We start from the raw sequence: 21,320 nt of genomic DNA on the forward strand, positions 1-21,320 counted from the left end.
CCTGATTAGAACCACCGACATTCCGTAAGTTACCTGGAAAGTTTCCCCCCCATGAAAGTATCAATGTAGTATGACGGGATTCAAATAATTGAGGGGCAAATAGTTTGAAGTCAACGTAGCAAAAAACCCTAACTGATGCTACATGCCAAATACAGAACTGCCAGCCTAAAGTACGCTTAAATAGAAAAGATTTCACAAACATGCTATTTTAATATATTTTGGACATTTTAGGGGCCACAACTTTTAAATGCATGATGGAAAGAAAGAAACCACCATGATCTAAAGGTGACAACTACAGACACAATTCAACTAGATTGTAGTTAGAAAAAAAATCAACCAATATCCCCAAGGTGATTCAAACCCACAGCACTAAAGTCAGGGACCTCAAGTCCTTAGACCCCTTACCCACTCATCAATGGGAGCTCACACTGACAAGGTTTTGTTCCTTGTACTTTTATCAATTCAAAGAGGAAACAGACAGAAAATGAAAACTTAACAAGGAGTTGTATTCAATTTTATTGAGGATAAGAATGAATACATGGTTAAAATGTGTTAAAGCTGCATGCCTCCAGATGAGCCTGAATATTTAAAGATAATTAAACTTGAGGAATGTTTACTGAGATTTAAAGAAAAGTAAAAAAGATTTAAGAATTAGATTCAAATGCTAAATTATCTACATGTAATGTGCCATTGAGGACCGATTTTGCAGTATCTATCATCATATCTCTACTGTGTTATTAATGCAGTAAAGACTATTTTTGCTTATTTTGACATTTTTTGGTAAATTTACATGGACAACAAGTGCTATTTGCAATGTGTAAATTATTTTCTTTGTTCTCACAATATTTTACTTTTAAAAACATTTTAACCTTTTCATGAAAATTAACATGAATCTGGAGGTATGCTGATCATTTCATTAATTGTCATAATGACACAAATAAACATATTAAACAATATACACATGCATGACCATGTATAAATGTCAATCATTATAACTGAGCCAAGTCACAACAAAACCAACATAGTGGGTTTGCAACCAGCATGAATCCAGACCAGCCTGCGCTTCCGTGCAGTCTGATCAGTATCCATGCTGTTCGCTTACCAACTCTATTACAAGTGGAGAAACTGACAGCGAACAGCATGGATCCTGATCAGACTGCGCGGACTGCTGCATAGGCTGGTCTGGATCCATGCTGGTCGCAAAAACACTATGTTGGTTTTGTCGTGACGCGGCTCATATATGCATTACAAATAAATCAATGAAGAATAGATCATTGGTCTGTAGCCATTAAATAAACAACCTTTTTACTTATAATATCAACCCAAAATTTTAAGAAATGGAATATTCATTTATTTCAGCACTTTCATAAACATGTATAAATTAAATTAAACGTTAGTTTCAGCTGTATTTGATCATAGTAAAAGATAAAAGGAATAGAGTTACTAATATGAAACAATATAGTAAAAGGTGATATTTGGCTTCAGCTACAATGTTGGAGCACATTTAACATATAAAATATTAGAGCACAATACACATGAAAAACAAGGGCTGTTGCTAGGACAGCGCGCTCAACTATTCTGTGCTTGATAGTTGAAAACAGTAACCTGGCTAATGTAGAATTTGTTTTACTTCAAAAGGGCCATTACTCTATCTGATCTATGCTAGAGTAATAGGCCTTAGATAGTGACCTCCTATTATGCTATCAAATAAAGTGTGTAAAGTTTTAACCCTTTTGCTGCCAGAGGGTTATTTATTTATTGATCACCTATTTGCCAGAAGGTTTTCTAAGAAATTACTATATTATTAATTAATATAATTATCATTATTTGTTATTAGTATTATAATAATTATATCTGTTTCCAAATCTGCTAGTATATAATAATTATTGTCGATGGTATAATTATCTATATATATTTATTATTATTATCATAATTATTATTATTATAGAAACGGCAAAAGCCGTCCATATGGCAAATACGCCGAAAATTATAGGGATGGCATATGCCGTCCTTATGGCAGTGAAAGGGTTAATCCATTCCCTTCAGTAGCTTTAGAGATACCAACTTGCATGCCAAAACTTTCCTAAAGTGTGACACCAATACCTGGGTTAGTACAATAGCTGTCCCTATTCTTTGAATAGTTAAACTTATGATGTTGACTATACCGTTTATACAAATTAATTTACGTATTTTGATTCAGGGATTAACTGAATATTGACACATATGAAAATATATTACATGATCAACTAGTAAGAATTAAAAAGGCATAAAAAATGTAACTATAAATATAAGTCTTCAAATATATATACAATGAAATATAAAGCACTTCTACCTGTATACAAAATGCAGTTCTTAAAAATCTATTAATAATTCTAACAGGCTTCACACTATTCCTCTATCAAACAGATAGGCAATTAAGTGCATTATTACACAATATATGCACAGCATAAAAAACGATGCTTACACGTCATGTGATGTCATATATAACGTCAATAAACCAAATGACATCAGGAAAATTACTTCTATGCTCAATACAGTTCAACAAATTTTTATCAATTCTCATTTTGATAAGCATGTTAGAATGGAAATAGATATTTATTTTTCTTGCATTACAGTACATGTATAATCATGCCGGTTATCGTTCAAATGATTTGTAATTAATCACTCAGTCCTATCTGCTGTCGTGATTATATTCCTACATATTTGAACTGGAACCTAATGTATTTGAATTGCATTATTCTACAACAATTCACTAAAAATTGATATCTATTTCCTAATCAAATATCATGGGTTTGAATAACAACTATCAACAAGTGGGCTATTACTGTTCATCAAAATTGAAACAGAAAAATGACCTTCTAAGATATGGCACTGACAATAAAATTTAAGAATCTGACCATGATGATTAAGTAAAGAAAAACAAAAATGGGTGAAAAATATCTACCTAATATTGCAAATAACCAGAATTTGCTAACAATACATGCATATATTAAAAGAAAGAATAATTCATACAAATTTACAAATTCATTTCAATCTAAAAAATTTCCACATATTTTGATGTGTTACTGGTAAAAATTTGTAACTTTTAAGTTAAAAAGAGTAATTAAATACTTCAATCTTCTTCATACTAACATTTCTTTCATTTATAATGCAGTGTAATCTATAAACAAACATTTCCTTCAATCATAAAACAGTGTAATCTATAAACAAGCATTGCCTTCAATCATAAAACAGTGTAATCTATAAACAATCATTTCCTTCAATCATAAAACAGTGTAATCTATAAACAAACATTTCTTTCATTTATAATGCAGTGTAATCTATAAACAAACATTGCCTTCATTCATTAAACAGTGTAATCTATAAACAAACATTTCCTTCAATCATAAAACAGTGTAATCTATAAACAAACATTTCTTTTATTTATAATGCAGTGTAATCTATAAACAAACATTTCTTCCAATTATAAAGCAGTGAAATCTATAAACAAACATTTCTTCCAAATGTAAAGCAGTGTAATCTATAAACAAACATTTCTTTCAAATGTAAAGCAGTGTAATCTATAAACAAACATTTCCTTCAATCATAAAATAGTGAAATCTATAAACAAACATTTCTTCCAAATGTAAAGCAGTGTAATCTATAAACAAACATTTCTTCCAAATGTAAAGCAGTGTAATCTATAAACAAACATTGCCTTCATTCATTAAACAGTGTAATCTATAAACACTCATTTCCTTCAATCATAAAACAGTGTAATCTATAAACAAACATTTCTTTCATTTATAATGCAGTGTAATCTATAAACAAACATTTCTTCCAATTATAAAGCAGTGAAATCTATAAACAAACATTTCTTCCAAATGTAAAGCAGTGTAATCTATAAACAAACATTTCTTCCAAATGTAAAGCAGTGTAATCTATAAACAAACATTTCTTCCAAATGTAAAGCAGTGAAATCTATAAACAAACATTTCCTTCAATCATAAAACAGTGTAATCTATAAACAAACATTGCCTTCAATCATAAAACAGTGTAATCTATAAACAAACATTTCCTTCACTCATAAAACAGTGAAATCTATAAACAAACATTTCTTCCAAATGTAAAGCAGTGTAATCTATAAACAAACATTTCCTTCAATCATAAAACAGTGTAATCTGTAAAAATATGTCCTTCAATTATAAAATAGTGTTACCCATTTAAAAACATTTCCTTCAATCACAATACATTGTAATCTATAAACAAGCATTGCCTTCATTCATAAAACAGTGAAATCTATGTACACACATTTCCTTCAATCAATAAACAGTGTAATATATAAACAAACATTTCTTTCACTCATAAAACAGTGTAATCTATGTCCACACATTTCCTTCAATCATAAAACATAGTAATCTATAAACAAACATTTCCTTCACTCATAAAACAGTGTAATCTATATAAAATTTTTCCTTCATTCATAACACAGTTTAATTTATAAACAAACATTTTCTTCAATCATAAAGCACTTAGGGTAGGTCATATGGCGACTTTTCAGTTTTAATGGTGGAGGATAACCTCAGGTGCCCCTCTGTGCATGACTTCAGGCATGAACTGACACCCGAGTAAAACGCCGATGTTCTGTAAGCTAGAAATCAAACCAGGTAGTCCTAATGAAACTTTCTAGTTTTCACAATTCTCCCTGAAATACTTCCATTTGTATATACAACAATGAACCAATTTTTTCTACATTTTATCTTGCGTGTCTTGCTCAAAAGTAATAATTCCTTAAACTTAACTATGTTCCAACATAGCCAAATTACAATATTTGAAAGCTATTGTGCTACCACTATGTTTAAAGTTTACATAATTAGAAAAGTAAATAAAAAAGTAGTACTGCATGAATACTGTTTGTTTGTTTTCTGGTTTATATGCTAATTTTAAAACTTTTTTGGTCAAATCACACAGTTGATCCATCTGACTTTCCTGGATAATAAACCAGTAATGGCCAACTCCTCTGCAAGTGACTGACTACTTTGCTACATGTACTTATCCCACATGATTTCTAAATCAGTGGTGAATCAGCGAAGAGAGATAAATGACCATAAGACTCAACGTCTAAGATCAATTGTCACGGAGAAATTACCCCTCTCCAGAGGACCAAACCAGTGACCCCTAGAGTACAAAATGTGATGCTCTCCCTATTGAGTTAGGCAAGCAGGTTTGACAAACCATATGTAAATTGTTTCAGTGATCAGTTCCTCTTTTTACAACCTTTATTTTGAAGCCTGAATGCCTGCCACTTTAACCTCTTTCCTTGTGCTGTAGATCTAGGCCACAAGTTTATATGCTTATCTGTCCTGTTATACCAAACTTAACAGTATTAGCTGATTAGTTTTTGCTTTTTTTACATTTAAATCCTGCAACAAGGGACAGTTCTAAATTCAATACAGGGCATCTCCTTTATACCAATTTATAAGGTGTAATGTTATTTTAGTTTTCAAAACCGTCATTTTTTTTTTCATAACTGTCTGATTTTTTTCATATTATCTGTCTTTCTTTCATGTATAGTCCACTCAGCACAAATTTTTTTCTTTAAATTCTTTATGGAAACTGATTCTATGAACACTCTAAAATACTCCTAACTACTGAATATATTTCATCTTTGTTTTACAAACTGGCTTCACCTTGATCCTAAAATCTTGTATAATTTAACTTTTGGTGTCCAATTCATACATCAATTATGATTGGAAGGTTTGTTAGAGATAAACTATACAATATTTGTATGACTGTTATCGGAATAGTTGTCTAATAGGTTTAATACATATTTCTCGGGGTGGTTCAACCACAGGTATCACCGTTTTGAACACAAATGAGCGTTCCCCATTCCACAATTTACCATCAAATGGCACAACAAACTTGTCTGATGATGATATGTAATTTTTGATAGATTTTAATTCTATTTCTGGTGTAATATTACAATTTCGCACATGTACCGTCACAACATGCGGGAGATTCTGTACAAATTTTACTAGACGAGTTAACGCCACGCTGGACATTGTCACTGCCCTCAGCTGTATAAGCTCGATATTTGCCATGTCGGGTGTCAGCGTCAATGACCCTTGACTTAGATCTATGCCATTCAGAGCAATGTGTTTCACATTAACTAACGATGGTAATACTTGCCTAAATGTTTCAATTTCAGTGAATGACGTGAGGTCACTACAAATTAAGGTATGAAGTTTTCCGGCTGTATGGAGCTGCCGGAAACATGCAGAGGCAAGACCCTGTTTGGGTAGTTCTCCGATTCGACATTCCTCTAGCGATGATGCATCTATTGTCAAATGAGATATAGGTAAGTCCCCGACTCCTAATCGCCTTAGATCTGAATGCTCGGACAAGTCCAAGTTGATTCCGCGACATGAAATACCATGATCGGTACACGACAAATTGTGAAGTCTAACTTCCTTCATGTCCTTCTTGCTACTTATCATATCCAAAATGGCCTCCAATACTTCATGACACATTGAATAGTTGCTGATACACACATATTCTAAGTGTTGTAAATTTACAATGGACCCACCGAGACTAGGAGAGATTGAGCATGAATTCTCTTCAAATATATTTTTCTTAAATATCAAAGTCAAACATTTCAATTTACTGACCAATAAGCCAGCAAGATTCACATCAACGCTATCGCCCCTGAAGTATACTTTCTCGATGCTGCTTAGATCAGACCGAGCAAGTAAATCAACAATTTCAGGTATACGACGACTGCCTTCATCATCAATATATACCGATCTTATATCACATGTACTGTGTTTCACCAGTGATACTAACTGTTCATTATAATTTTCTGCTTCAATGTTTTCAGTTATGAAAATATCATGCAAGCTCACGTCAACTTCCGTACTTTCTGGGTCTTCCCTAAAACAAGACATGTACATGTATTGAATATTTTTCAACGGCTCAATGTACATCTTCGAACAATGCGCCATGGTTCTGTAGGTCAGTGTCGTTTCATCTCCATTAATCACTGGCAGCAACACGCGTGATATTTCAGAAACAGCTTTCTTATTCATACCACTTACAAACTCAAACACGGCAGACATATCAAGTACATTTTGTACATTTTTGCATCCTTTGAGAAAATTTTCTTCCATATCTGACACACTTTGACGACTTATATACACAGCACATAGATAATCTTGCATGGTCTTATAAGGAAACCATAAATTTGTGTATTCTTTAATTAAAGTTTTGATGTTACGGTCTGTTAAAATTCCACTTAGAACACACATCTTCACATTATCTTCGCTTAAATACTCTTCAGCAAACCTCTCCCTACATTGAAGCAGTTTTTCTTGGTTATTACTGAATCCTGAATAGAAAGATAGTTTTCCTAAGGCCATCAAAATTGCATCATAATTTTCATGATAGTTCCCCTCTCTGTAACATTTTGGAATGTCACTCAGCAGCGGTTGCCATGTTTGCCGGAGTCCAGCTGGTTGCTTTAAAGTTCTTGCTATATACAGATCAATGACAGTTGAAGATATTTTCATTTTTGAAAAGTCTGACGAGGGATCCGTGCAAAACAAACACATCAGATACATCAGTATTAAGGGATTAGACACTAGGTCTTCCAGTTGATTTTTGGCGATTATTGCATCAAATGATGTCAACAGATTTTCTCCTTTGCATAGATCTCGAGCTTGTAACTGTGATATGGCCTTTTTCTCCAACAATCTCCCTTGCTCTCTTGTAAGTTCCTTTAACTCTATTCTGTTATCAACTTCACTATTTTTCAACGGCACACTGCTAAATTTCCATCGCCTCAACGTGGTTATGTACGTGCTGTGCACCCGGCAATTTCTGTGAGGGATGAATTTCGGGGTCCTGTAACACTTCTTATCAGCAGTATCTTCACAATGGGTCCATTCGTCCATCCCGTCCATGATGATCAAAGATTTTTCATGGTGTAAAAGTTCCTGCAAGGCCTGTATGCCTATTGTTTGACAGTTAGGCATATTTGGGATAACACAATGCAAAATTATATCATCAATGGCACATACATTCAATGCATCGCGTAACTGAATGAAATATAGAAACTCAAATGCAAGCAAATTGTTCAAATCTTCTTTCTTGAAATACGTTTTAAGCTCAGGTTTGGGACAGTGGGCTTGGCACCATGCCAATGTCAGATACTTTACAAATGCCGTTTTACCCCAACCCGGATCAGCTACTACATATATTTCTTTATTTTCTTTAATTTTTTTTTGTAGATCCTCGGTCCAAAACACATCCGTTAATGATCTGACTGAGGATTTAAGCTCTGAACCAACTCTTATCTGAACGTCATAGCGATTCATTTCAGGAACAACGTAGAAATTCAACAGGGGAGCCTCGTGTTCATCACAAAGGGGCGACAATGGTATCATTGTATACTGGTCTCTGTAAAATTTTATCATGTCCTGTTTAAGACCTGAAATAAAGTATCACATTGTTAATATATTATTTTCACAGGCTTTTGGCTCCTTAATTATATGTAGTAAACAGGTAAACAGCAAAATGGACTGTACCAAAAATTTTAAAAGATGAAGAGTCCATGATAAAAATGTAGCAAAAGGCAATTTATCACATACCTTTGCCAGTTTTGCAATTCCATAAAAACGGTATTGCACAGCCATGCATATATTTTAAAAAGACTTCATTTGTGTTAAACAAACATAGTGTAAAGACAAACTAAATGTAAGCGTTACACTATAACGCGTCATAGAAAAATGATTATTTTTCACTTTAAACACTCTTTATTTAAGATATGTGATACATAAAATATTATATACATGAATTTATTGAATTCATTGAATAAAATAACATTATGCTCGCCAGAGGCTCGTATAATATAACTTTATTCAACTTGTTCAATAAATTTAGTATTGAACTTACACTCACTCAGTATCCACTATTTACTGGTTTAAAAACAAGAGCTGTCACAGGAGACAGCGAAGCTCGACTAATAATATACTGGACGCAGTAAGGAGGACAAAACTATGAATGAAAAATGAAGTATGTATAATAATGTATTAAGTTATAGTAAAATAATAACATTTGTTTACATAAATTCCAAGATCAAGGGGAATAATTCTAGAAATAGTCATGCTAGAGTTATGAACCTTGTCACACAACATGTGTATAATGATAAGAAATATATATTTGAAGTTTGAAGTAGATACCTTAAAAAGTAAAGAAGTTATAATATTTCTTAAAGAAAATCTTAAGTTCAAAGAGAGATAAATCTGTAAATATTGCTTCAAGAGTTATGAACATTGTCACATAAAATGTAATTGATGATAAGGAAAATGTATTTGAAGTTTGAGTAAGATACCTTTAAAACTAAAAAAGTTATAGTAAAAATAAAAATTTTCTAGTATAAATTCTTGCAATATTGGTGCTAGAGTTATGAACCTTGTCACATAACATGTGGATGATGATAAGGTAATATTTGAAGTATGAGGTTGAACCCTTAAGAAATAAAGAAGTAACAGTAAAAAATAGTATTTTTTAAGGAAAATTCTATGTTCAAGGGGAGATAAATCTGAAAATATTGGTGCTAGAGTTATGAACCTTGTCACATAAGATGGTTATAATGATAACGTACATATATTAATAATTTGAAGTATGAGGTTGATTTCATAAGAAGTAAAGAAGTTATAGTAAAAAATAGTATTTTTTAAGGAAAATTCTATGTTCAAGGGGAGATAAATCTGAAAATATTGGTGCTAGAGTTATGAAACTTGTCACATAAGATGGGGATGATAATAAGGTACATATATTTGAAGTATGAGGTTGATCCCGTAAGAAGTAAAGAAGTTACAGAAAAAACAAGAGCTGTCGGAAGGACAGCACGCTCGACTATTCTAAGTGCTTGATAGTAAAAGAGCCTTGATAATGTTAAGTTTTTTAAGTTCACAAAAGGGCTAATTTTTTTTTATAAATTCAAGTTATAGGCCTTGGAGAGAGTCTAATTATACAGTATTGGCTTGACTATTCGGAAGGTAATGTCACAAGGGTGTTTTATTGAGTATAATAATACTAATTACCTATGAATACATAAATTTGACAGAAAAGGTACAAAGGCTTGTTATTAAGATGTTTTATTAAGTAAATCACAGCTTTATTATTATTAATGCTTAAATTGTCCCAAAAAAGGCACAAACCCTTCAGTAGTTATTGAGATAACAGCTTACAAGCAAAACTTTACCATGAATTTCTAAGTTAAAAAAGGGGAGAAAAATCAGCCTAAATGCAAGATAGAATTATGGATCTTTGTCAGTGAACTACAATTATGACTCTAAATGCATATGTGAAGTTTTAAATAAATATCTTTAATAGTTATTGAGATATGTAAACTTGCATGTAAACATTAACCAAGAGACTAAGTAGAAAAGGGGATATGAATCAGCCTTAATGCAAGATAGAGTTATGGAACTTGGTCAGTGACATACAATTATGACCCTCCAATTATGACCCTACGTGCATGTGTAAAGTTTCAAGTAAATATCTTTGAAGACCTTTAACCAAAATTTCTAAGTTCCAAAGGGGCATAATTCTGTCAATATTGTAGGCAGAGTTATCCAACTTGTCAATCTGATGTACCTTGTTACTATAAATAAGTATTGTAAGTTTCAATTGAATATCTCAAGCAATAATTGAGATATTTGACTTTACAAAAAACTTAAACCAAAATTTTTAAGTTAAAAAGGGCATAATTCTGTCAATATTGTAGGCAGAGTTATCCAACTTGTCAATCTGATGTACCTTGTTACTATAAATAAGTATTGTAAGTTTCAATTGAATATCTCAAGCAATAATTGAGATATTTGACTTTACAAAAAACTTAAACCAAAATTTGTAAGTTAAAAAGGGGCATAATTCTGTCAATATTGTAGGCAGAGTTATCCAACTTGTCAATCTGATGTACCTTGTTACTATAAATAAGTATTGTAAGTTTCAATTGAATATCTCAAGCAATAATTGAGATATTTGACTTTACAAAAAACTTTAACCAAAATTTCTAAGTTAAAAAGGGGCATAATTCTGTCAATATTGTAGGCAGAGTTATCCAACTTGTCAATCTGATGTACCTTGTTACTATAAATAACTATTGTAAGTTTCAATTGAATATCACAAGTAATAATTGAGATATTTGACTTTACAAAAAACTTTAACCAACGCAGACGCCGACGCGGACGCTGACGCCGGGGCGACTTCAATAGCTCTCATATTCTTCGAATAGTTGAGCTAAAAATTAGTATTTTTTAAGGAAAATTCTAAGTTCAAGGGGAGATAAATCTTAAAATATTGGTGCTAGAATTGTGAACCTTGTCACATAAGATGTGGTTGATGATAAGGAACATATATTTGAAGTGTGAAGTTGAAACCTTAAGAAATGACAAAGTTATAGTGAAAAATATTTTACTGCACCAAAACTTTAATCTGAAATCTGGACGCGGACGCTGACACCAGGCGAGTAGGACAGCTCTCCATATACTTATAGTCAAGCTAAAAAACAAACAATTACTCACGTTTTCTCAAAGCGTAATATTCTTTCTTTGCCTGATTAAAACTAGTTCCTAATGATGCCCAAAAGGCATCTTTATATTCCCGTCTTGGGGTTCCTATTTTCATTTTTGGTCTTGTGTTGTATGGCTCTATGTTTTCTTCTTTGCTACTTTCTTTTTTAAAAAATTTTTGCCCAAGCTTTTTTAAAGAATCTCGATATTTTGAGGCTTCTTTAGCTGCTTCTTTTTTTGCTTTTTTTGCTTCCTTCATACTAACTCCTTTCATTGCTGTATTGACCTGTGTCACAGCAGGTGTCAATATCTTCAGTAATTCAGAAGATGACAGCGTTTCTGTACCCTTTACCTTATTGACTGCCTTTTTCGAAAATGTTATCAAATCAAGATTTTGTTTTTCGATCACTTTCTTCTGTTTATCAATGCCAGTTTTCAAATCCTCCTTTATAGCTTGTGCAACCTCATCCAAAATATGTTGAACAATATCTATATTAATATCCAAAATATCATGTTCAAGCTGAAATGGACGAATGAGAAATGATATAAGAAATTGAAATATTACTAATAAACATGAGGTATACATCCAAGTGTGTTGTCTTTACAGCTTATATAATTATTACTATTTTACATGTATTTATAAAAATAAGCAAGAAAATTCTTTAGAAGTTCACAAATAACAAACATTACAGGCAATTTCCGGTAATTCCTTGCTGATTCCCGCCAATTCCAGTCATTCGGCTGATTCAGGTACCAGTAAGTGGAGAAACCGCATAAATGTGTCCATATATAGGAAATTCTAGATATTGATATGACTTTTTCAAAAATTTTATATGACTGAAAATGATGGACCTTCATGTTATAGACCAAACAAAACAAATCTAATAAATCAAGGTGTGGCCAAAACATTATGCAAACAGACCATTTCTAAGATTTGCTGGTCCCATGGTTTCAAATCCCATTATCAGCAAGCCAGTGCTTCCATGAGCAAGAAACTCTACACACAATGCTTAGTAGTAGTACTGGATTGTTCTAGGAACAGATATCAAAAGTGTGTTGATAAACTTATATCAAATTTAAATAAATCACTAGTACATGTAGACATATGAACTCCATCTAATGAAAATTACACAAAATGTACACGCATCCTTTGTGAGACACGATTAGCTTTAATAAGAACTAAAAGTACCTCTTTTACTATCATTTTTGCTTCCCTTGCATTTTCGTCTGTTGCCAGGTCACCAGGGACAGACAAAATACTCTTTAAGACGGTGAAATATTGTTGAAGGTCTTCATCCTCTAACTGAAGACTCGACAATTCCCTCATATCACTACCAATAAGTCTTGCCTGTTGAAAAGACAATAGTTATAACTTAAAATTATACACAAGTGATCAGTGATCACATGACTGTGTCACCTGATGATGGGATAGCCAATTATTAAAGCAGTTGTACTGAGGGGTGATTGGACAATTTAGCCCCAATATATTGCGGCTACTTTATAGCATGTCACAACTATTGTGTAGCAGGGGACGTAACAAGAGCTGTCACAGGAGACAGCGAAGCTCGACTAATGAAATACTGGACGCAGTAAGGAGGACAAAACTATGAAAGAAAAATCAATTATGTATAATTATGTATTAAGTTATAGTAAAAAAATAACATTTGTTAACATTAATTCCAAGATCAAGGGGAATAATTCTAGAAATAGTCATGCTAGAGTTATGGACCTTGTCACACAACATTTGTGTAATGATAAGAAATATATATTTGAAGTTTGAAGTAGATACCTTAAAAAGTAAAGAAGTTATTATATTTCTTAAAGAAAATCCTAAGTTCAAAGAGAGATAAATCTGTAAATATTGCTTCAAGACTTATGAACATTGTCACATAAAATGTATTTGATGATTAGGAATAAGTATTTGAAGTTTGAGGTAGATACCTTTAAAAATAAAAAAGTTATAATAAAAAATAACATTTTTCTAGTAAAAAAATCTAAGTCTATGGGGAGATAATTCTTGCAATATTGGTGCTAGAGTTATGAACCTTGTCACATAAGATGTGGATGATGATAACGTAAATATATTTGAAGTATGAAGTTGATCCCTTTAGAAATAAATAAGTAACAGTAAAAAAAATAATATTTTTTATGGAAAATTCTAAGTTCAAAGGGAGATAAATCTGAAAATATTGGTGCTAGAGTTATGAACCTTGCCACATAAGATGGGGAGGATGATAACGTAAATATATTTGAGGTATGAGGTTGATCCCTTAAGAAATAAAGAAGAAACAGTAAGAAATAGCATTTTTTTAGGAAAATTCTAAGTTCAAGGGGAGATAAATCTGAAAATATTGGTGCTAGAGTTATGAACCTTGTCACATAAGATGGGGATGATGATAAGGTACATACATTTAAAGTATGAGGTTGATCCCTTAAGAAATAAAGAAGTAACAGTAAAAAATAGTATTTTTTAAGGAAAATTCTAAGTTCAAGGGGAGATAAATCTGAAAATATTGGTGCTAGAGTTATGAACCTTGTCACATAAGATGTGGTTGATGATAAGGAACATATATTTGAAGTTTGAAGTTGAAACCTTAAGAAATGACAAAGTTATAGTGAAAAATATTTTACTGCACCAAAACTTTAATCTAAAATCTGGACGCGGACGCCGACGCCGGGGCGAGTAGGACAGCTCTCCATATACTTCGTATAGTCGAGCTAAAAATCCTTCACAGGTCAAAATGCATTTTTTTTATTCAAGGGCCATAACTCTCATAAAAATCAACCAGATAACCAAGTAGGTATGGGATGATAACATCAATAAAGAAGTACAGTCATTAGTTTCTCGAGCCACATAAGTATCTAAAATTGAAATTATGTAAGCTTGAACAGACAGACAAAAGAATAGTAATCCCTACAATGTCCCTACAAGTCTGTAGCAGACAATACAAAAATAGAAATTCAAAACCTCTAGAAAATGGAAATGAGCTGCTCAATCATTGAATTTTAGTTTTATTGAAATGTTTTGTTTTTGTTTTGTGTCCCTTAACCTTCAGTCTGCTGGCAGTGTCTAAATCTACCCATGTGATAACTGCAAACCCAAAATCAGCCTACAAATGAGCCGCGTCACGACAAAACCAACATAATGGTGTGCATCCGCGCAGTCTGATCAGGATCCATGCTGTTCGCTTACAAACCCTATAACAAGTAGAGAAACTGATAGCGAACAGCAAGGATCCTGATCAGACTGCGCGGATGTGCAGGCTGGTCTGGATCCATGCTGGTCGCAAACGCATTATGTTGGTTTTGTCGTTACACGGCTCAAATATGTGCCATCTGATCATGATCTACAAGGTTTATGTTATCCAGTATTTACTGGAAGTGCTTATTCAGGGGCATCAATATTAATTGTCTCCGTATTGCCCAGGTTGTCCAACAGCCTATACAGACAAACTTGTGGAAATTTTCAAGAATTTATTTTACTATAATATAAATATCCTACCAACAAGTTAAAAAAATGCAGAGAAGTAAGTCAAAACCTTATTTTATCGGCCATGACTTATTTTGAAGTTTTTCTTAAAAATGGTAATATATTTTGTCCAGATTAAAAGGTGGAATGGACAAGACTGTTTAAAGATGTTTAAGTGTGGAAAGGGTACAAGAACAATGTTTTTATTTTTGTATATAAAGAATAAATATACCAGTATTGTTTCATGCATTGTCAGACCCCAAGGATATTAATTCTACTGAAATACATTCATTACGAATAAATTGTATAGGTAACAAGTATTACCTGGTTAAAAAGATGGGTACAATTTAGTTATATGAAAATGTATTGATACATATATTTTAAATTAGTTTGTTTTTTTTCTTCTTTTTTTTTTATAAAAGGCAATTTAAAACATATTATACATCTGATTTACCTTTTCAAAAATGTTGTACTGATTGCCAAGCTGTTCATGAATTTTTGACTGAAATCCTTTGTGATTAATGATAACACTGATAACTCCACTGAAGTCTGTCTCGGCTGGAATTGTTACATCTTTATAGTTGATGTCCGGTGGCATGAAACATTTGGCAACCTCCCATGGATTTCGACACCATCTAGTGGCATCAGTGATTTCGAAAGCTGGACTATAGTACCTGTGTGCGCTAAGTATTTCACATTTAAATTTAGAGCATATATTATTTGGACAGCCTGCGTGATGATATTGTGTGGCAAAACTTCTGTGAAAATTGCATTTGCCATTTCTAGCATTGCATATTCTGCTGGTAGGACATGTCACGACATTTTCTGTGCGACAACTTGAACATGTTGTTCCACTTGGAAGTCCTTTGCTTGCACAAATATCATCTAAACACTTCTGCTGAAATTGCTCAATTTCATCATAAACAAATGGTTCAATTCCTTCACAGGTAAAATAAACCGCTAAATGGGCTTTCACCCAATTGCTGTATTTCTTTGCTACAATTTCAGGGCTGTAAGAGGCCATGTCACTCTTTTATCTGTGTACCATCTAGTAAGACTACCATCCGCAAAAATGACACACTACAAAAAAACAACAAGAGAGCAACAATTAATTTTAGCATGTATTTAGATTATCGGAGTGTTTTAATTATTAAACATTTATATAACTTACCCACTGCAAAGGAAAGATATCATAAATAATTTTTGACTTTTATTCATACTTTGTCTTATATTGGACTGTTGCATTAAGCGACCATTTTTGTTGCTTAATACACATTTGACTTATTTATTAAATTGTCAGTACATATAAATGAAGCCTTCAAGGACTAACTGTAACTGTCCTATCAAATAAACTAAGAAATGTCTGTCTGCTTGACTATTTTTCAAAATATTACAGTAAAACAATTTTGCGCAAATATTTTGTTATAATGGAATATAATTCAGTAGTTTTCATATTAGAGCAATTTACATCTTGATCAGTGACTTTTAAATAAGACACTTTAAGCTGCATGCCTCCAAATCAACCAAAATATTTCATAAAAGTCAAACATGAGTAAAATATACAAATTTTTTTGAAGACAGTAAAAGGATTCAAGATTCAAGTAATAATTTACATGTTATGTGCAAATAATGACTTATATGTAACTGTATTATTAATATCACCATGCATGTATTTCTAATATGTGACTAAATGCAGTAAGGTCTGTTTTTGCATATTTTTGGCCTCTTTTTGGTAATTTTTTTTTTGGAATTCATAAGTCTGTTTTATGTTATTACAATGAAAATTTATTTACAGAAATAAAATTTACTAATAAACCATGGGAAAATCAACAGTGTTATTGTGTTAACAGGATGTCACTATGACTAATACATGATTGTATGAAGTTGTCAGATGTATAGTCATGATCAATATTCATGTATTTGTCAGCCTTTTCTATAATTTTGCTCCTAAAATTTCCCTTCAGGACAAGCCCTTGAATGACCTACCTACCAACCTACATCCCCCACCCACTGAACCAGATCAGTACCTACCTACCATATGACAGTGTCTATTCTAGAAGGGGCAATAGGGGGATTCACTCATATTTTTGAGAATTCCTCCTGTTTTTTTTCAGAAACAGAGGGAAAATTTTACAAAGAGAAAGAAGGAAAAAGATAAAAAAAAATGTAACAAATTCTCACTTTTCGATAAAAATCCTCCCTGTTTTTCAAATCCTAGAATAGACAATGCAGACAATGCATTGCATTTACATAACAAAACAATTCAAAAGCCATACAATACATACAAACATTTAGTCAGTTAAAAAAAGAATGGTTATTTTGCATACATGTATCTTCTAATTTTAGCAGATAAGGAAATGGCAACTTATAACTACTTGATATTCTTGTTTAGACAAGTGTATACACAAGTTTTTTGTACAGGATGTCTTCAATTTCAGATTTAGGATCCCAAACTTTGAAAGGCATGACATACTGAAGTTAACTTCCATGAAAATAAACCGAAAACATCACTCAAGTATTCATCTTACTTGATAAGCAAACCTCAAAAAAAAATCTACCGTAAAGTTCCTAATAAACGCCCCTGCCCAAATAAAGGCCCCCCAGGCTTTTTGATATGGAAAAAATCTACTGCATCTGTGCTGAATTCATGAGTAAATCCATAATTTTATTCCAATTATTCAGAATCCATTTTATTTTAATGTATCATATGAACTTTAAAACCTTAACAATTTTTAATGCTATTACCAACACTTGCTAACACTAAATGTATTTACAATGATTTTTGGATTTAGGAAAAAAAAGTGTTTTATAGCCCCCCTTTTGGAAATGTTTAGCCCCTGGGGGCGTTTAATAGGAATTTTAAGGTACTTTGTCTAAATATATAACTATTAGATCAAAGCTAAATGTATAATGGAAACCCAATACCACAATCAGACAAATAAATTCACTGTTGAGACAGTCCCTAAATTGATTGCCAATGAACAAATGAATTTAATGTTGAGATAATCCCTAATTTCCAATACACCTTCGAGTATTACTAAAATAATGAAACCTATTGTTATGTAGATCTGTATTTGATCTGTCAATGGTAGAGTAATCGCAAAATTATAAATTAACAACCACTTTGAAATTAAACATGCCCAAACTAATTCCTCTCAAATTAAGTGTACAAGAAATGCATATTACCACAATGTTACAATGTCATATTAAATTGAAATTCTATATATGAAAAGACTAACAGGAAAAAAACAAAGTATTTGTGTACGATAATTATTTAGTATATACATATACATTTGTATAAGATCTGTAGAAAATTATCAAACTGTATCCATTCTTCAACAAATGAAGACCAATAAAACAAATATTTATGTTCCTTGTTTCACAAATATTGAATTAATATTAATAAATGCAAGAACAGATCTAATTACTTCTGAGATGTTATAACAATTAAAATGCATAAAAAAACACACACAAAAAACCACTCACCAAAAAAAATCTTTAAAACATGCCAGCTTTCATGAATTATGTTTTAACCTGCTATGCATTTAATTCGGTACAAGTCAACCCGGCCCCAAGTCAGCCCGCCCCAAATTGGTCAACAAGGCCCCAAACCAATGTTATTTCTGGTCAACCCGGCCCCATATTTTTATTATTTATTTTGCTTTAAAATATTAACACTTATCAAGAAATAAAACAAAAATTAACAACAACAAAAGTTTAACGATGATATCTTTTATTATTTATTTTATATAAAAACTATCAATATATACAAACAAACAACACATGCATAGTTTACTGTTTTTACCGTCGCGAACATAAGGTGACGTCTGTCTTCAACCTATACCTCTCTACGATAGAAGTATTAAGAAAAAACTAAACTTTTTTATTGACATATCATGGAAAAGAAACCTTAATGTGTTCAAATCATATTTATGTTATTGTATGTTAAAAAAGAAAAAAAGTAATGACCAAAAGCAAACTAAAGTGTTTCCATTAACGCATTAAAAACAATCAAATGAACTGAAAAAAAGATTGTTGGAAACTTAATTTATACAAACCTTTTAACTCGGAATTCTATGCATTTCTTCCTAATTATCGCATTAACACTCACGAAACCATCTTTTATTTACATCGAATAAAGACATGAAAGATACTTAAGTCTTAATCGGTGCAATTAAATTTACCGACATTTTTGTGCCAGTTCATGTTTTTTTTAGTTAATAATCTTCTATTAATAATAAATCATTTTTATTCCATCATACAACAAAATGACCTGAATAAATTTCTTTGATAAATATATATTTTGGGGCCGGAATGACCGATTTTGGGGCCGCACTGACCAATTTTGGGGCCGCATTGACCAAATAAAAATACTGTGGGCCGGATTGACCAATTTTGGGGCCGGGTTGACCAATTTTAAGGCAGGGTTGACTTGGGGCCAGGTTAACTTGGGGCCGGGTTGACTGTAATTCCATTTAATTTATAAGTTTTTCCAAGTTCACCTTTATCAGGAAAGTGCACATATACATTTTCTTGGACTTACTGTTCTGAGTTTGAGTCCACTTGTAAACCAAAATTTGTTTGTTTATTCTAATCTATAACTCGAGTTGATGGGAAAAAGACACTTCACCCTCAGGCAATTTACACCTTAAATAGTAATACTAAAGACACTTCACCCCTCAAAACAATTTAATCCCTTAAAATCATAAGACCCTTATTATTTCTAAAGCAGCGTGCCTCCAAATTCATGCTAATTTTCGGGACTGAGACACTCCTCCCACCCCCCTTATTTTTCAGTTTTGTTTGTTTTTTACATAAAAGGTGATATGGTGGTAAGGGACATTTCGTCCAAATATTTGTACATTTTGAACCATGCCATGGACACTAATCACACCATTTCTTGGACCCTTATATGAATTAATCCCCTTAGTTTTTTGGTTTTGTTTCCGTTTTACATAAAGAAGGTGAAAAAGATAATGGAAAGAGACTTGAAGTGAAACGGTAATTGGACATATTGAACCAGACACTGCGGACCAGATTTTGGAACACTTCTATCATTTTTTCGAAATGTCCCAAAATCTAGGGCGCAAATTATGACCAAACAATCTGGTTCGAAGTGTCTGGTCCGAAAAGTCCGTGGTCCGAAATATCCATTAAGTTGTTGTTTTATCATAATTTTGATTATTTAACAAGAACAACATCATTGTAAACCGTACACTTACATGTGCACCCCTGGATCTATCTTTCTCCAAATAACACACGTTTTAATTCTTAGAAATTCATAACATTTGATCCTATTGTTTTCTTGTCTTAGTCACCTTCTCGGCCAACATTTGGAACTGCCTCGGCTATTATCTATAATATTGACGGAAAGGGCCGAGTAGTTGCGATTGCTCGGCCGTTACAACTCGTTCTTCATCGCCCACGATGGTTTGTCAGTGATTACGGTAGCGTACTAGTTAATGCCAAATCTAATATGTTACTATGATTAAAAACTTCGTTTTATGGAATCATTAATCACAACAAAATTACATGATTCGTTTTAATTGAGTCAGTACATGTGGGCACAGATCTTTTACATATATTTAGCTCCATGATGTTGGATAATGAAAAGGTGCAACATACCTAGTAAACGCACTCTAGCACCGGCTGGAGCGGTACTCAATTTTCAACACTTAAAAGTGTTGAAATCAATGACCCCGAACAGGGTCTTTCGATTCTATTTGAAAGACACTGCCCCGAAGGACCAGACAAATGTAACAACACTACCAAACGAATGAATTCAAACCATGTTATGCATTTTTATGATTAAAAAAAACGATCGCCTTAAAAGTTATACTTGATATAATTAACTGCAAATGTCAATATGATTAAATTGTTCATTTTACATTAAAAGTTGTTTTAATGTTGATTGTTAATTTCTAGACCCGGATCAGTTTGACTAGCTCTACTTGATCGTTTGTTTCATTTTTCCTAGCATGGAATTATAACTAAATGAAGAATGTTTTTGTTCGTTTTCGATTCTGGTCGAAACTGTTTGTTTCTTTTTGATATGAAAATGCCTTACTTAACCAAATTAAATAACACTTTAAAAGCAGACGACACATTTGTGTCACATATTTTCGCGGATGAATGTCGCTGCAAACATATTTTGCACGAAATGCACGCAGTCAGATACGTTTCCGTTGTCGGTACGGGCTGCGGCCTATTAATTAGTAAATAAACTGTTCGGGTAAATTTTAATGGCAAGTTTCACGTGATAAATTGCGATCAGTACATAGAGGATATTAAATGAG

At 32.4% G+C, this 21,320-nt stretch overlaps 1 protein-coding gene across 3 annotated transcripts; it reads right to left on the bottom strand.

Moving 5' to 3' along the window:
• Positions 1–497: 497 nt before the first annotated feature.
• LOC132713115 (uncharacterized) lies at positions 498–20,390 on the bottom strand. 3 transcript variants are annotated; one of them, XM_060695585.1, is made up of 5 exons: positions 20,247–20,390; positions 15,479–16,104; positions 12,745–12,903; positions 11,568–12,075; positions 498–8,464 (listed from the first exon to the last, which is right to left on the bottom strand). In XM_060695585.1, the coding sequence occupies exons 2-5, from the start codon at positions 16,046–16,048 to the stop codon at positions 5,775–5,777; spliced, it is 3,927 nt and encodes a 1,308-aa protein (XP_060551568.1). In that variant the 5' UTR covers positions 16,049–16,104; positions 20,247–20,390; the 3' UTR covers positions 498–5,774. The 3 variants fall into 3 exon arrangements, with proteins under 3 accessions (XP_060551568.1, XP_060551570.1, XP_060551569.1); XM_060695587.1 differs by lacking the exon at positions 20,247–20,390 and adding an exon at positions 18,511–18,529; XM_060695586.1 differs by lacking the exon at positions 20,247–20,390 and adding an exon at positions 17,206–17,344.
• Positions 20,391–21,320: the final 930 nt, after the last annotated feature.

This window comes from Ruditapes philippinarum, unplaced genomic scaffold, assembly GCF_026571515.1.
Source record: "Ruditapes philippinarum isolate M1 unplaced genomic scaffold, ASM2657151v2 ctg4988_1_1_1_1, whole genome shotgun sequence".
Taxonomy (NCBI): domain Eukaryota; kingdom Metazoa; phylum Mollusca; class Bivalvia; order Venerida; family Veneridae; genus Ruditapes; species Ruditapes philippinarum.

Excerpts from the sequence above, each read along its gene's own strand:
- LOC132713115 (XM_060695585.1), bottom strand. The coding sequence starts at position 16,048 with ATGGCCTCTTACAGCCCTGAAATTGTAGCAAAGAAATACAGCAATTGG. Across the intron at positions 12,904-15,478 it reads AGTACAACATTTTTGAAAAG|GCAAGACTTATTGGTAGTGA; the intron begins GTAAATCAGATG and ends TCTTTTCAACAG. Across the intron at positions 8,465-11,567 it reads ATATTACGCTTTGAGAAAAC|GTCTTAAACAGGACATGATA; the intron begins GTGAGTAATTGT and ends ACTTTATTTCAG.